The sequence below is a fragment of the Pseudochaenichthys georgianus genome, chromosome 7 (assembly GCF_902827115.2).
Source record: "Pseudochaenichthys georgianus chromosome 7, fPseGeo1.2, whole genome shotgun sequence".
Lineage (NCBI taxonomy): Eukaryota > Metazoa > Chordata > Actinopteri > Perciformes > Channichthyidae > Pseudochaenichthys > Pseudochaenichthys georgianus.
This window is the reverse complement of record NC_047509.1, coordinates 8892633-8910228: the sequence shown is the minus strand read 5'-3', so window position 1 is coordinate 8910228 and position 17596 is coordinate 8892633. Positions and strand designations below refer to the sequence as shown.

The 17596-nt window shown below is 41.5% G+C and overlaps 1 protein-coding gene across 2 annotated transcripts in view; it reads left to right on the top strand.

Annotated features, from left to right (window-relative positions):
• LOC117449620 (nucleolar protein 4-like) overlaps positions 1–17575 on the top strand; it is a 148824-nt gene extending 131249 nt beyond the window's left edge. For both annotated transcript variants that reach the window (XM_034087400.2, XM_071203731.1), the window contains 6 exons: positions 3025–3491; positions 4190–4372; positions 5694–5882; positions 7042–7155; positions 8154–8385; positions 10556–17575. In XM_034087400.2, coding sequence (XP_033943291.1) covers positions 3025–3491; positions 4190–4372; positions 5694–5882; positions 7042–7155; positions 8154–8385; positions 10556–10800 — 1430 coding nt within the window. In that variant the 3' untranslated portion in view covers positions 10801–17575. The remainder of the gene's footprint in view (positions 1–3024; positions 3492–4189; positions 4373–5693; positions 5883–7041; positions 7156–8153; positions 8386–10555) is intronic.
• Positions 17576–17596: the final 21 nt, after the last annotated feature.

Sequence of the window (17596 nt, the reverse complement as noted above, 5' to 3'; positions counted from 1 at the left end):
CCCTCCCATCCCATCCCCTGTCTCAATCCTCCCTCATCCTCTCCTCTCTCCTCCTGCTGCTGCCCCCACCCCCGAGCAATGACCCTCTCCTGCACCTCCTCCTCCTCCTCCCACCCCCCTCCTGACCTCTTTCCTTCTGCCTGGCTGTGCCTCCCTCCATAGTGCATCGCCCTCTCTCTCTTTACCCCAGTGCCTCCCCTACCCATCTCTCCCTCTCTCCATGCAGCGGTTTGGGCTCCACCCCTCCCTCCCTCCCTCCCCCACCGAAAGAATGACACAGTCGATACCATCCCCGGCCCCTCTCTTTCTATGCATCACTTTTCCTCACTATCCAGTTGCTGCGTTTTAGGGCGGTTGACTCCTCTTCCTCTTTTTCCTCCTCTCTTTTCCCTGTTTCTCCAATCAGCCGCTTTCTGTTTCAAATCATTCATTCAGTCTTTCTGCTCCGTCTCATTTAGCTTCTCTCGATGTTCATCAGCGGAAATCTCCCCGTCTCTTTCCATCTGTTTGTGATGCTGGGAATATTGCAGTGCATGTGCTGCACTAATTAAACATTGAACCATACATTTGGGTAAAATCGGAAGTCACGTGTCGGCTAATGTGAATGTTAGTGTGTCTCTGTATATCCATCCTCACCCTCTGGTTATAGTAGAAAAGCTTCATTGTGGTATGTGTTGAGGACTATGGAGCAGAAGTCTATCCTGAACTATGAAACTATCAGGCGTGCAGACATCCATCCTGCCTGCCAGCCTGCACGCACGGCACACACCATTTATTCCACAGCCACTTATTTAGAAGCCCGTCTGTCTGAAAAGAGATCCAGAGATCCTGAACCTGCTCCAACAATAACTACTAAAGCATTTTCCTCCCTTGAACCCCATTCTCTCGTGTGTTTCATGAGTCCTTTTAGAGACATTTGGAGACTTTCTTATGACATAATTAAATAGGGAAACAGCTGCAACACTGAACTTGCTTATTGGTGTCCAAATTGTAATTGTGTTACTGTGATATGTATTGATATGTCATTCAGGTACACACTTTCTGCAGAACAAATATTTGTATACTACTACATATTGCTGATAATATTTTTGTATGTTCTGGGATTTGTTTGTCTTTAGCAGTATTTTTGTATTGTTATATTGATAATGTACTTCGGTAAAGGATCTGAATACTTCTTCCACTAATACTGACCCCCCAATTACCGGTTAACTACTGTATGATGGTTAAGGAAGTGTTCTTGCATTTTATAGACCAAACAATTCAGTTAAAGGCTAATCAATAAGGAAAATGATTGTTAATGGCAGCTCTATTGGACAGGAGACACGGAGCGAACCACGCGTTCACTCTGGTTCTGGTTGTAGCTCTAAAGGGACGTTTGTACTCACTTGCACTATTTGAACCGTGAACATGGCATTAACAATGTTGATGTGAGGAAGAGGATGTGAGGGTGATTCAGACAAAGTGGGAGGAATACAATGTTGGTAATGAAGATGATGATGAGGCGGCGGTGGTGGTGTGTTAAGGTGGGGGAGGGGCCTCTGTCATAATGCAGGGTGTGCACTGTGTTATTGTCTGGTCAGGCTGCAGACGTGATGGGTTTAATCAAAGTCCACTCGACCCGCAACAATGGCCTGGCAGCAGCTGCACGCAGTCCCTCTCTCTGCATCCCTCTCAGAACAGGAGACCTCATCTCTGAAACTACACGAGCTCCAATGACCATGTTTGGCCTACAATGTTATCTCTCACACCCTCGTCGTTGTTGCCGGCACCAAGGAAGGCGTTAGCAGTCACTGCACAGCCCATGGCTTTTAGAGAATTCAAATAATTTGAGGACTCATTATTTTCCTCCCACCAGCAGACACTTTGGAGATAATGTTCTCGTGTTCTTGCTGTCACAGCCCCGCTGGCTACAGGAAGTCAGTAACCGTCCCCCAATTTCACTCCAGCTGTGAGACAGCTCTGGCTGTAATGAAGACATTTCCTATTTTTCTGCAAAGTGAATCATTTTGTAATCATTTTGTAATTTCCTTTCATGAAAATTATAATAAAAATACAACATCTTCATTTGAAATGGAGAGCAAGGGTTCTGCAACACATAATATCTCTCTGAAGCTGAGAATAACTTTCGAGCTGTAGTTTGCTAAACGTAATATTGTGTGCCCGCTGTATGTAAGAAACATGCAATTGCAATTCAAGGGTAAAGCATACAGAAATAATATGTTATGAACCATTGAAGAGCAGAACAGAAGCAGAAACTGTTTCTAAGAATCTCATAGTTCTTCACGAAGGAAGCCTGCCATCTGCTGGGCATTCAGAAGGAGCCATAGAATGATATATGAATATGCCTTGTATTTATGTGTCTATTCAGAACATGCACACATAACGGCAATCACGTAACATCGCAATGATAATGACTGATTTACTCAGGTTCTGACCTATCTGCAATTAGGTTTTAGATTTTGTTTATGTTAGGATCCATTAGTCACCTATACTCCCTGCAACAAGACACATACAAGAATGATAATGATGAAAATAGAAACATGATATTGTGCATAATGTGTGTAGATAATAGGCGGTTTTGAATGACATAACTCACCTTCTAGTTGCCCCTTTAGTCATTGTGAGAATTACCTTTTTACTACGTTTTTCTTCTCTCATATTCACGTAATGTTATGTGTAAAAAACATCTACTGTATACAGTTTGTGTAGAATACAAGATTAAAATACTAGAGGTTAGGTTACAATATAATAAACCAACCTACTACTATAAAACATATACCGGTAAACACTAGCACAAGCAGTAATACAAGTGTGAAAAAATTGTATTTTTACTAACATTTCAAGTGAAATCAGGTGGAGTGTGAGGACAATGTGTGCAGATTGTTCAGGGTCATTGAAAGGACAAAACAATGAATAATGTGAAGTAACGCTCTGAACTGCTTGAACCTGAGTGGGAAATAAACATGAAGACGCAACAAAGACATGTTAGTCCATCTGTTAAACGAACCTCTCTTCTGCTTCCAGAGGATTCCTCGTCAGAGAGCGGCAGTGGGAGCGGGCTGCCGGCTCTGACCCCCCCCTCCTCCGCTGCTACGGACGCTGCTATAGTCAGGGAGACCGGGATCGTCAATGGCAACGGCGGCCCCGCCCCGCTGGACTTCAGCACGCCTACGTCCTCCTCCTCATCGTCTGAGGACCAGCAGCCCATGAACCTGAGCGACCCCCCCCCTCAGCGCCTGTCCTCCTCTCACTTGCCCGTCACCGTGTCGGCGGCGGCGGCGGCGCTGCTCGGCGCTCTGCACCCCGAGGAGCTCCGCAGGAAGTACCCGCTGGCTCCCAAACCCTCGCTGACCCCACACCCTGCCCTGCCTCTGCCACACACACACACACCTCACACACATAATGCACACACTCCCAACACACACTCGCAGTCCCACTCACACACTGCCGAGCTGCGACTGGAACGAGACGGAAGGGATTACGGGGGCAAGGTGAGACAACACAGCAGACACACACACAAGCACTAACAAACACACACACAAACTGTAAATCCATACACACACAAGTGATTGTTTACAATAAGATTATGTAAGAAAGGATTTCAAAAAGTATATTATATAGCTTTAATTATTATTATATAAAGACGGAGATTTTAAATCTTAATGACCCCCTGCAGCACTCTTGTACTTGCTTCCCTATTTGGGGAATAGGCAGACAGAAACATTTACAATTGAATAAATTCAATTTCTACTTACCACCATGTAGACTATACATTTTAAAAACGACAACAGAAAAGTGGCTTGCCCAGTGTCCCAGAGTCCAACCCCTTTGAACAACAAGAAGTCAATGATACAGAGATAAGTACATTGAAGAAGCTGGATCCACAGAAATGTTGCATTTTTTTGAAAAACTTGCCGGTTTATATTCTTTCCAAATTATTGTTGTATCACCTTTCAAAACACTGATAAAATGTTTTAGTTTTTTAAGCTGATATTTGCCTCTTTGATGTCTCTCGAGTGTCCCAACAAAACACCCGATTAAACTTTTACTTCAGGTTTTATTAAGGAAAGTCGATGGACACAATGAACCACTCAAACCCATGATGATCAAATCAGTTAGACAGTACATAGATAGAGACACTGAATGTATGACCAACTCTAACGTAACCCTTCATCATGTGTGTGTTCAGTCCCCTCAGTACAGTTCTGGCGGCAGCTACGACAGTGTGAAGATGGAGTTGGGAGCCGAGGATCTGACCACAGGACGCCAGGTCGGCCCCGACGACGACGATGACGACCATGACGACCATGACGACAGCGACAAAATCAACGAAGCAGAGGGAGTTGATCCCGAGCGACTAAAGGCCTTCAATGTAAGTCAGAGAGAGGGTGTTACATTATGGGATCAATAAGGTGGCTCCTTATATTCATTAATTAAAAACACTGTTCATCCTGTAAAACATGTCAGTGTCATTAATCACAAGCACACTCCATGGCACAGACCCTAAAAATATAACAAGATAAGCTATTATTGATCCTTACAGGGGAAATTCTGCTGATGCAGCAACACAAATACAGAAATAAGTACAGAATAGATGGGTTAAAAATAAGATTAAAATAAGGACTTACAACTAGAATAAGGGTAAAAACTAAACAAGAATGATCTATACAACAGGAAATAAAGATAAGAAAGAAGCTACGAAAAAAGTAACCATAATATAAATGTGTACACCAGAATAATATATACTCAAATGTAGTAGTGATACTTTTAAAGATAAATGACTTGCATAAAAACAGACTTAAAGTTCTCATTATGCAATTCAAATGTTTATTATATGTTGCTGCTGGTAAAGGCAGAGCACATTTGATTTACTTTATATTGTATGATTAATCTAAATCTGCAAAGTAACAGCTAATAGTAGTATACTTAGGGTTGCAAAGGGGCGGAACATTTCCAGTACATTTCCGGTAAATTTCCATGGGAAGTTAAACTGGGGAATTTTGGAAATATTCCATATTGGAAACTTTCCATGGGAATTATGAGAATTTATGAGAACTATTTATGGGATTTATTTGTAAGTAGAACAGAACCAGTTTTAATTATTTGATTGAATAATCATTTGTTTCATTGAAGAACAAAAACATGAATGTTGAGTTAAATATTACTCATCCCCCCCCACACCACTCATTCAAAAATGAACAAAAATGCACCCCCCATCCAAAGATCCCCACAAGAAATCATCTGTGCATGTGATGGATGAATGCTCAGTGCCTGTAGGGGTGTGGTCTCAATAGCCATGCAGTAAGCAGTGTGCGATGTGCATGTGATTGAAGTGTACTTGAATGGCATCTGTTTGCTTTAGTCAAGATTAAGCTAAAATATACTTTCCCCAACTATATTTAAGTTCCCTATGAAGAGTCAACCTTCAATTTTGAAAATGTCCCATTTACTCCCATAAATTCCCGTTAATTCCCATGGAAATTTCCATCTTTGAAAATTCCCGGAATTTTGCAACCCTAAGTATACTAGTAAAAATTACAATATTTACTTCTTGTACTTGGTAACATTATACCACTTAATGTACAAACAAATTGATAAGACAACTTAAAGGACCAAGTTATAGACAAATTAGCTAAGAAAACAATAACCCATTAAAAAAACATTTCATTAACTGCTGTGTTTTCTGTCTGCAGATGTTTGTGCGTCTGTTTGTGGACGAGAACTTGGATCGAATGGTTCCCATCTCCAAACAGCCCAAGGAGAAGATCCAGGCCATCATCGAGTCGTGCAGCAGACAGTTCCCAGAGTTCCAGGAGCGCGCCCGCAAGCGCATCCGCACCTACCTCAAATCCTGCCGACGCATGAAGAAGAGCGGCATGGAGGTACGTGAATGTCTGAATGTCTGTCTTTGAAGCAAAAGCCCAATATCTTTTTATTGTTAAGGAATAACCCTGTTTTGTGTGTGATTTTATAACGCTAACATTCACCAATGACTAAAACAAACCAATAACTCTCTCAAAAAACTATTAGTTTTGTATGATTTTCATTAGTTTAACATTAGCTAAGGTCTGTTTTTAATTCATGACGTTGACTATGGGTTTTCCTTCTTTAGTGTACTTTTAAGATAAAATAAGATAAGATGGACCTTTATTAATCCCGTGGGGAAATTCAGTAGTTCCAACAGCAACAGGGTAAGGATGAAAAACAGGACAACACAGATTCACACAGATTAATAAAATCAAAGATGAAAATAAAAACTATGAAATAAGAAATGAATTAAAATGAGCATATATACATATTGCATCATATGTTCTTAACATCAGTAAATCCCAGGATACATGTTTAATTAATCAACAGTATTTGCTGCAGTACTGTTATAATGCAAAGGCAGTGTGATTGGATGTGTTTGTACGAATGCAGGAGGGTGTATGCTTTGAACATTATTACCAGGTAGTAACAGATATGTCACAATGTGTCAGTCGCTGAAAAGTCTCTGCTGCCCCCCAGTGGTGAATCATCATATTGCACCATGTGAGACACAGGAAGGTGTTCTTCATTTTTATTGTGACAACATTGCCTTCAAATACCATTTGCATCAGTCTGCATATAATAGCAAAGCATGTTTTCTGGGATGTAATAGCTTTAATACATTGTATTCCAAAGCTTACGTAACATTTAAGATTTCAGAATCTAATATGCAAACAAGAGTTACAAATGGAAAACATTATTTTATTTATACAGAACTTTACAACGGAAATGTACAAAGTGCCTAACATGGTTTAACCAGGAACAAAATATTTCAGGACTACAATGAAATAAGACAATTCAAGTAAAATAAAATGAACACATATAATGCAAATCCAAACCATTTAACAGAAGAAATTAAGTAAATAATCAACATCATTCCAGTGTAGTATAACACCTCTCTGCCTCATTTCCTTCATCGCTTTGTTGATGTTCTGTCTGTTAACGGAAATATATTATAATCACTTTCTCTTTTTCCTTCTGTAATTAAATTCCATAATACGGTTGTGTCTGCAGACCCGCCCCACTCCGCCTCACCTCACCTCGGCCATGGCTGAGAACATCCTGGCTGCCGCCTGCGAAAGTGAAACACGCAACGCCGCCAAGAGGATGCGCCTCGACACCTATCACGTAAGATAGCGTTTGTGTGATGATCTTCAAGTCTTGTATTTCATGCTCAAATAATGTTTTTAAAGAGGCAGCACTATAGACCTAAGGACTATAATCACACTCATAATCAAGAGGGTCATGCAATATAAATATCTCTCCATTTTGATTGATTAGAAACTCTCATTCAAATGTCACACAAATAATAATGTGTGCCGCTTTAGGCAAAGGTTGTTTTTTAAATACAGAAACACAAACATATTCCCCAAATGTTGTGGAGGCAGTTTTCCTGTCAGTCAGTGATGTGATTTATAGGATTCCTCTTCAACTCTCAAACTTGTGGACTCAGTCTATTGCCCTCTCTGCCGAACGATTTATCACCGCTGATGTCTATGGAATACATCATTATATTTGATATGAAAGGGTTGGGTGGATTTCTCTCCGAGAGAGATATGATACTCACTGTTTTCTTTATATCTATAAAGCAATTTACTGGAAAATAACTATATCACCGCTCAGAATTGCTCCATCACTCTTTAAAGTCACGCGTCCTGCTTCACAAACTAGGTCGACTGCACAACAACCTTTTCACTTGTATCTTTAGGACATTTTAGAAATGTGATCTTAAACCTTCCAATCGTTATACATAACTGTATGTCATGTTGTTTATAAATGTATCAATAAAAAATGATCTACCTTTTATTGGAATTATCTAGGACTTAGTAACTGCATTTTATTTTACATTTTAATTATCCTCATTTATCTATCATACTTTTTACATTATATTATTCTGGAAGGGGCCTTTGTAAAGAATGAGTACTTTGACTTAAAGTTCCAATTGATGCAAATACTTTTGTACATTTACATCAATTAACATTTTAATGTAGGACTTTTACTTGTAATGGAGTTTTTACTGATCATAGTGTTTCTACTTTTACTTAAGTAAAGACATGTTTTATCCTCCAAGATTGCTGTTTTTAGTTTTGAAACTAACCCCCCGTGGCTCCCTGTCTTCTCCCCAGGACGAGCCCGTCTCCCTGGACAAAGCGTCCGGTGGGGGGGGGGGTCTGCGGGAGCCGGCGTCCCTCGCTCACTCGGCCTACTCCCTGGCCGCCTCCGCCTTCTCCTCCCAGGACTCCCAGCTCTACATCAACGGGGCCGGCCTCAGCTACGGTTACCGTGGATACCCGGGCCTGGGCGCTACCATGCAACACCCCGTTTCCCAGACGACCGGAGCTGCTAGTCAGAGCAACGGTGAGGATGATAGTGGGGCGGAGGAAGAGATGGAGAGGAAGTGGACCACATGTCATAGTGAGAGGGAAAAATGAATTAAAGAGAGGAAGTTAGGGGGGGGGAGGGAAGCAGCATTAGTGGGTAATTTGTAGATGAATAAGGAGGAGATGGAGAAGGAGTTGCAGAAGAAAAGAGATCAGTGAAAGGAGAAGGAGCAGCAGATGGCAGTTTGAAACAGCTAACACACACACACACACACACACACACACACGATACTGACGTCAGCATTCCTTAAATGTGGAGCTAAAATACTCAAACTGATGTACATGTTCCTCTTAAGGGGCTTTAGTGTCCCATCAGTTTCTGTAACTGTTCCAGGAAGAAGTGCTCCTCAAAACAGCGTACATGCTCAGCAGACTTACTCTCAAATCAGGGTTTGATAAGCAAGTCACAGATAACTTAGAAATTCAAAAGTAAAACTCAATATTTTTGCTAGCCGGTCAACTACAGATCCGTTATTTCCCAATAGTTTTAAGTTACAGCCATTTTGGTATCTTCATATCTCTCATAGATCTCAAGACCTTGTTGAAATATAGTCTATAAAGTTTAAAGAGGGTTGCAAGTTAGAAAGCTTCACTCCTGAACACACCCAGTGTCACGGCTGGGTGTGGTCAGAGTGCTGTGAGTCACCTGTAACCACACCCAGCCGTGATTACAAGGTTACACATATTGCCATGACACACGTACATGACTGAAATGAATAAAGAGATGACAAAGTGTCATAAATGCATACAGACATGATCAGCTAGAGCTTCAGCAAACAGGTTAGCTAGTCAAAAGAGGCTTCTCAATTCTTAAATTAAAGGGGAACCGAGGAGAGAGGAGGGGAAGCAGCAGACGTTTAAAGAAATGAGAACTCCTCTCCTCTGAGCGGTCATTTTAAAGCGACGTCCGTTCATTATTACGTGGCAACAGCTGCATCAGCTGTCGAGTGTTTTGTCATATTTTATAATCTCTGTTAGATCAGCTGAACATTGTTCCCCCACATATGTACTTTTAATTCATTGAGAGTGCGGTATAATGAGACAATAACAGGCTGCAGATGCGGGGACACACACAAATATATTTATATAAATATATACAATTTAAAGTATGAGAGCACTCTCATAATAACGTAACACAATCAGAGACTGGATATATCCCCCCCCTCTCTCTCTGGTCGCTGAAATGGAGAATTGAAATTACGGGCCAAAAGTTGTATTTGCAAGTATTAAAAGTAAGTGGAGGACACCAAATCAACTGAGACCCGTCTGTTCGCCGCATCTACACACTGTACCACACACACACACACACACACACACACACACACACACACACACACACACACACACACACACACACACACACACCTACAGCTCCTAAAGCATAATCAGGCTACAGCCGCTGTGTATTTTATTATGTGAAGCACTAAATGGTTTTAGAAAAATATCGACTCTTTGTTTGCAAATAAAGAGAGTAGGCCTGTTATACTGAGTGATATATATTATACACACTGCTCTACTTTCTGCACGGACCTCACAGCTGTTCTCACTGGAAACATCGCGACGGCGATGAAAGCAGTTTCTAAAATAATATCCAGGGGTTGCATGCAGAGCTGTCATTGGCTGAGATAAGTCCGGCCGTGCGTCACGCCTCCACCGTTCCCGGAAATGCATCCGTGGAGGAACCATCAGTGTATCCTCGGTTATAGCTCCTCCAGAGAGCCTCCTCGACGCTCGATCCTCGGTGTGCATTTAGAGAAATGAGATGTCCTTCAAAATGGCGCGCTGAAATTCATTTCCGGGTCACTACCGGAGGACCGAGGAGTCGAGGAGGGGAAATTTGAGTATTGAGAAGCCTCTATAGCTTAATGTTCTCTTTCAGGCCATTATTCAACCCTCATCTCTTGGCATTATAACACTTGGAGAGTTGCACGCAGTTGCTTTTCACTCTCAACACACAACTATAAGTCCAGTTTAAGTGTTTAACTGTCATTTTGAACTGACTGATCTTTCTCTTTTCTCTCCCTGTGACTCCTCTCCTTTTCTTCCTTTCACCTTATATTATGGTTTCCTTTCACTTCACTCCTCCCTCCTTTTTTCTCATCGATCCATCTCTCATGTATATCTCCCCCCTCTCCCCTCACATTCAGGTCCCACAGACCTCAGCATGAAGTCTCTGTCCTCCGCCAACATCAGTAACTCCTCCTCTGCCTCCACCAACAACAGCCTGGGTGGGCGGGGCAGCGGGGGTGGAGGAGGGGGCGGGGCTTCGACCCAGCTCAGCCAACCAGAGATCACCGCCGTGCGTCAGCTGATCGCCGGCTACCGGGAGTCGGCCGCCTTCCTGCTCCGCTCGGCCGACGAGCTGGAGAACCTCATCCTGCAGCAGAACTGATTTGTGGAAAACGTGGGAGAACACACACAAACACACACACACACACGCGCACATCTCCCTTCATGTCTGTGAATGTCTGCGTCCCCCGCCTCTCCTAATCAACCAGACCTCCTCCTGTTTTACTCCTCCCTCCTTAAATCTGCCTTCTCTTCGGACACTGTGGCCACTTTGCATTTGTTGGAGGAAAAAGTGGGAGACGGGGAGGGAGGGAGACAAATCCCACCAAACGAGCCCCCACATCCTCAACCCATCTTATCTGCCCGGGGAGGGAACTAATGAAGAAAAAAGGAGCATTGGGACTCTGAAGGATACTCTTCCTCTCCTCTCTGGAAGCACCTCATAATCAGCACCACTCTCTGAGAGAAGGAGTGTGGAGGAGAGGAAGAAGAGTAAAGGACTGATGATTCTGCTGCTGCTGCGGTTTCAGATAAAAAGACTCCTCGTGGGTGAAGTGACGTTTTTGAGCTCCAACAGTTTTGATGGGAGCCCGGGCCAACGCCGTCGAACGATGATAACAATTTAAAATAAATAACGACACCCTGAGTTAGTACTACTGAAGCTCTTTGTTAAATGACCAGTGTTTTTGATTTAATGGAAGAATTCATTTGTTTTTTTGGGAGTCCAGTGAGCTCTTGTTTGTTTGTACTTTTCCCACGTGACTGAAAGAAAGGAGCGGTTTGAGCTATCTTGACAGAAAGCACTGACTCTGAGTCCGGAGGGGTTAGAGGATGGAAACTGGAAAAGAAAAAAAAGAAAATGTTTGTTTAAAAAAAGAAAAAAGAGGAGGAGAGAAACTTTTTGTGTGCTCGCTTGTAAATAAGCTCTGTGTCCTATAGCACTTTCCCCTCACCTGAAACCTCACCTCCTCCTCAACCCTTTTACCCAGGGAGCAACTTGATACTTATGCATCCAAGACGCCATGTTGACCGCCAGGAAATACCTCAGATCAGACCTGCCAATTTCTGTTCCACACACACACACACACACACACTGCAAGTGAATGGTAACATTCCCACCGGAAGCCAGTTTACTTCTTCTCTACCACCTGATGTCTTCAAGGTTTATATATCATGGGTGGGAGAATCAAACTTTATTGCGCAAAAAGACCTGTAATGTGGAAACGATGAAGCATTTCAAAGAACTGATGATTGAACACTGACATCTTAGAACTTTTTTCTCTCATCTGTGCGGGTTTACTTTGTGTGCTGCTGTATATAATCAGTTCATCTTGAATACTTGAGAGAAATCAGATGGGAGAGGAGTGTGACTCTCCCCTTTAATGGGAGGGAGAGGAGGGTGTGTGGAAGGGAGGGGTTAAATATTGATCACTGGTGGCCAATTTTACCTCCCGCTTCTACTTTTTACAAATGTAGACGTAACGCCAACGAAACCAAGGCATCGTTCTGTTTACCTCCCCTCCCTCTCTTCTTCTTCTCTCATTGGACCTACTCTTCTTCATGGACCTAAACGTCCCCCTCTTCCTCCGCCCTGGTTTGGTCCAGGTTTAAGAGGAAGAGGAGGAGTCTTACTGTGTTTGTCTGTTAAACTCTGAGATGGCCATTATTGTTGTTGTTATTATTATTATGATTATAATGATGAACTCTCATGTTGCTGCTGCTGCTATACAAAAGCCGGACCTTCTGCCATAGACCTGAAACCTCAACAAAGCCGGGCGTTAGCTAGCCGCAGTGCCCGTGAAAACCTGACCGACCGACCAACCAACGAAGCAAAAACAGCAGGACTCATTGAAAACACTCCTGCCTTCACCCCCCGCCCCCCCCGTCTCTGACCGGTTGGTTGGTTTCTTTGTGTTTTGTTTGCTTCATAGGGCTTGATTCATGTTGTGTTGTGTGACTTTCTAACTGTGAATACCTTCAACCTTTTATTTTGAATTGCCGTATTTCATCCTCTGGAGGGATGTATTAGTGGAGTCTTGCACCTTCACTGTGGTACTCCACATCAGGCCAACAAGTACACACTTAAACCTCTCAAGGAAGCAAAACAGTCCACTTTCTAATCCTGATTAACTGTTTGTTTTTTTACGATGGGACATTTTGTTGGTTAATTTAATCCAGAAAGAAAGAAAAAAATACCACAGATACAGAAAAATCAAGTAAATCCTGTTAAAATAATAGTTATGTATTTAATAGTGAGATGACAGATTGATTTTGAGATAGCAGCCAGTTAGCTTAGCATAAAGACTGAAAACTACGGGAAACTACGCTCTGTACGAAGCTTTGAAAATGATCCTACCGCACCGCACCTGGCTGAAAAAGACGTTACATCTTATAAAACAAAACACATGTATTGACTTTCTTTTTAAAGATTAAACAAGTGGGATATACCATTCTAATTAATATGATTTTAAGGTGCCGGTTAGCAGATGTTGTTATAACTGTTCCCTTGTTTTATATTCTCTGTGCTAATCTAGCTGGCTCCAGTTTCGTATTTAGCTGTGACGTTGGAAAGAAGCTACTTTACTTTTTTCAACCACCACTTAGTTTAGTCTCTTGGTAAAAAGAAACCACATTATGGAGTTTCTCCTAACTTCTGGTTTATCCATTAACTCCTGAAGTATCAGAGGTTTGCATTTGAACAAAAGCGTGACTTAAATCCTCCGAGCCATCGCTCTGTGTGCTTGTCCTGTGGTTTCTACTCAGCTCTACTGTCATGTCACCGTGATTTGCTCCCTTTTTTGCACACCGAGCGAAGCAGCAGTCATCTGTGATTTGAAGGGGCGGGGGGGTCCTCTCTGTGTGTACCCCCCCCTCCCTGACTTGCACTGCTGAAGTCAGACAAGAGCCGTGAAAGAGGAGCGGTGTGGTTTTTTTGCAATGCAGTTGATAATCATAGCATTCACTGGTGTTTGATTGTGTTTCATGTCAGGCTGCAGAGCGGAGGACATGTTGGAGCGTGGCTCTCATATCTGAACAAACCTCCATCCAAACTCTCACTGATCTACATTTGATGTCCAAACCAACACATCAACTCCAGATCTGTTCAAAATGTAAATTATTGGCTGATTAGATATAGAATTGTAAAAGTTGTTTTGTTTGTCTGTTCAAAAGTGTACTGATCATCGAAGGACATGAGAGAAATATGCAAAAATACAACGACCCAGACAACCTTTAAAGATGCTCTTAAAGATGAGTCACTCCAGTACATTTAGGTCATCCCTGAAAACATATGATTTGAATTAGAGGAAATCCCACAATGTAACATGTTGTGAGACCCACTGAGGTACAATCAAATGTTCCTCTAATTTCTCCCTAACTTAGCATCCATTCAACTAAAGTGTTTTTTAAGAAATGGAGGAAATCAGCAAACATATATTCTCAAATATTAGATCAAAAAGAAAGGAACACAGCCACAGTTGGAGTAAATGATTCAGTACAACGTAACCTCCCCAGTCTTTAAGATTGAATTATCCTCAGGCTGTATTTCTTAAACTGCAGCTTGAAAACTAAAATTAAACGTTTCTTTCTTTCTTTTTGTACTAATGAGATCTGGTAAGGAGGACGCAAGTGTTATTATTTTAGTCTCCCTGTAAAGAGGCTCTTAACCCCGCTGTTTCTCTCCTCAGCTAAACAGCTTCTTTAACATTTCCAAGAGAACTACTTTAGCACACACGACTGGACCCCTGAGACCGCCCAAAAGGAATCAAAACAAAGTGCCCGAGTTGAAGTATTTGAAGTGATAATCAAGTAGTCGGTCAGAAGAGCCAGAGGGTCACGTTGGGGACTTTTATCTCACCGGTTCCTAAGTGTCAACCATAGTGTTTTCTACTGTACGTGTTTCTGAGCCCGGGTCAGTTTACTTATAAGTCAGAAAGTTGCAGAACCGCACCACAAAAAAAACTGTACAAAAAAAGAGAAATAGGCAAATGACAATCTTTAGAAAGGTGTAATTTGCAGTTTGATTTGCGACGGCCTGTTGTTGTGTTTCAGCCGTAATCAGAGCGTCCGTTCTCCTCCTAACGGCCAACACATCTTCATTTTGCATTATGATTATCAATGTTCCTTTCAATATTATTATTTATATAGATATCCTTTGTAGTGCAAGTGAAGTGGTCTTTTTTGAGATATTTTGTACAATACTTCAACAGCTTCACTCTGTTTGCCTATACTGCACATTCCAACGTGGATGTCAACAACGCGGGGCCTGACCGGCATCACAAGCATGTATCTGCTCGTTCAGCTATCAAGCGTTATTCTACCACCAAAGTCAAACGGCTCTGTGAAGGATATAAGAATTCAAGCTGCATGTTGACCGTTCAATAACTGCTCTCCTCAGTGGGTGTGATGTCTCTCAAAGGTTTGCACAGAGACGTGACGGTAGGATCACGATCCAGCATTGATCCACAGTAAAAAGGATGAAATATGTTGAGGGAAAAGGTCACAGCGACTTCCTCGCCTTGCGGAGGAACAGTATTAATGTCATACATTATCCATAATTTACAGGTCCAAGTTACAGCTCCTGTGAACACATGCAGCTTTGACTGTGGAGGGTTAGTCAGCTTTCAAAAACAGTCCTAAATATGGGCTTGCTTTTCAAGTGAAGCACCTTATTTAAATTAATTGTTTCTACACAAAGTTACCTCCACATAGACGTTTCTTGTGTTGCACATGTTATGGCTTCCTACGAAGAAACAAAGTTTAAACATATTTTAACCAATTCAAGCATAACAACTGAAAATCTCAAAACACTGAGCTTCGTCGTAACTTTCCCCTTGTTCTTTTTAGTTTTTACAACATATTTATTTATTTAACATTTTTACATTTGATTTGATTTAACAATTGTTCCACCCTACACAATGTGCTTCTTTGCATTCCTTTAATTTTTGTAGAAGAAATCCACTTAAATTTAACTTTTTGTTTTATTTATCTGCATATAAATATACGATGTATTTAGTGTGAAAACAACATCAGAATTAGACCTTGAAAAAAACAAGTATAATTTGTTTCTATTTGTCCAATAACCTTAATTTAACCTCATTTAAGGGATGAATACGCTTCTTTGCTTTCTTGCCGTGATTGGATGAGAAAATCGATACCACTCTCAATATTGACCTATTCATATAACTCTCTGCAAGAAAGCAAAAAGCCTATTAACTAACATGTCAAACTGTTCCTTTAAAAGTCCGAGTGCTTCGTGGTAGCTGCAGACAGATCTCTTTTTAAAACTCAGACCTCATTGTGCAGAGTTATTGAACCCATTCAGGAGAATCAGAAACTGCTTCAGGGACTTTATTAAAAATGAAAACCTGTGATGCCGGTCAGCTCCCAAACTTCTTGAGCCAGTCTGGTCAGATGTAAAACACACATACAAAAAACTCAAAGGAGAAAAAGTAATGGGCCTTTTTTATTTTTCTATCGGGGCAGGGTGTACAGCTACTGTCTGAATCAAACAATGGCTTTCTGAGCCGTTTGTCTTACCGTTTTGTTTGTTCCTTTTCGGTGGTGCTTGAGATTATTTTATTTTCTAATTGTTAGCGATACTTGATTCTGTTCTCTTTCTGTCTTCACCTGACTTTGTACCGGACTCTTGATTGTCTTGATTTCCTGCGTCGGGGCTGTATACCTACAGTAATATGTAAAACCTGTATTCCCCTCATGATTTGACTCAGTGGAAGTGTGATGTTTACATGTACAGATTTTTGCGATTCTTTCTGGTTTGATTTTATTTTTGTTTCCTCTCATCTCTCTCTCTCTCTCCACCCTCATCCCTGTTTTCAGTTCATCTGACTACACACTGAAGGGAAATGGGACTGCGTTAAAACACAAGTATCACCATTTCACACATAAGCCTATCGCATGCGGGGACACGTTGACATTTTTCATTTCAGTCAGAGCACTTTTCTTCACCAGACTCTTGTTTTTTTAAGCATCCTTTTAGAAATGCCTTGTTAGCGTTCAGTTAGCATTTGTGCTAAAGGTGCCCCTATGTTTCATTGAGGAATGCTAACAGCTAGTCTGTGCTTGATTAATTGTTGTGTTTTGGTGAAGAAACGTTGCGCATCTGAAATTGAAAGCGTTCCCGTACAAAACCGATTGTTTGGGAGGGGGGGGGGAGTCGAGCTGTGTTTGTTGGCTCAGAGGGGGCTGACCTTTGACCTCTCGGCTAACTCCACAGCACACAAAATCACAGCATGACCTCGGCTGGTGTGACCACGATCGGGTGGAGATGATTCCTCAGTGAATGATAAGCCATTACAGACCCTGTGTGTCGGGTCTCTTAGTCTATTAGTATATTTAGCAAAACTTTAAACACAAAACTCAACCTCAGGAAGAAAAAAAAAAGGACATCACTTTTGTAAAAACAAGTCTATCTGGAAGCCCATTTCCCTCTCTCTTTGATACCATATAAATTATATCAAAATTCTTTTTATATTTATTGTGTTTATTATCATATATAACAGTGGATATCTTTTTTCCAGTACCTGTGGCTGAATATTTTGATTCTTTAGAAAAGTGTTGATAATATATGTGAAGCAACTTAAATGATCGAGAAAAAATAAATGAAATCTACGGTTATTTTTTTCTGTTTGTTGAAGCGGTACGGGCGTGAGCCCAACAACGAGAACATATCACTCTGGTCCATGACAAAGAAACCAATGATTGAAAAACTGAGCTTTCTTTTGTGTGATGTCTCTGCTAAGGCTACAATGTTTCTGGATTTTGAAAAAATTGTGACCATTTCGTTTTGTTTTTTTGTTTTCTCCCGAGCTGTACGTCACAAAGCTAAATATACTAATAAAACGGTGTGCTATGAAACAGAGCTGTGTCTTTATTTCCTA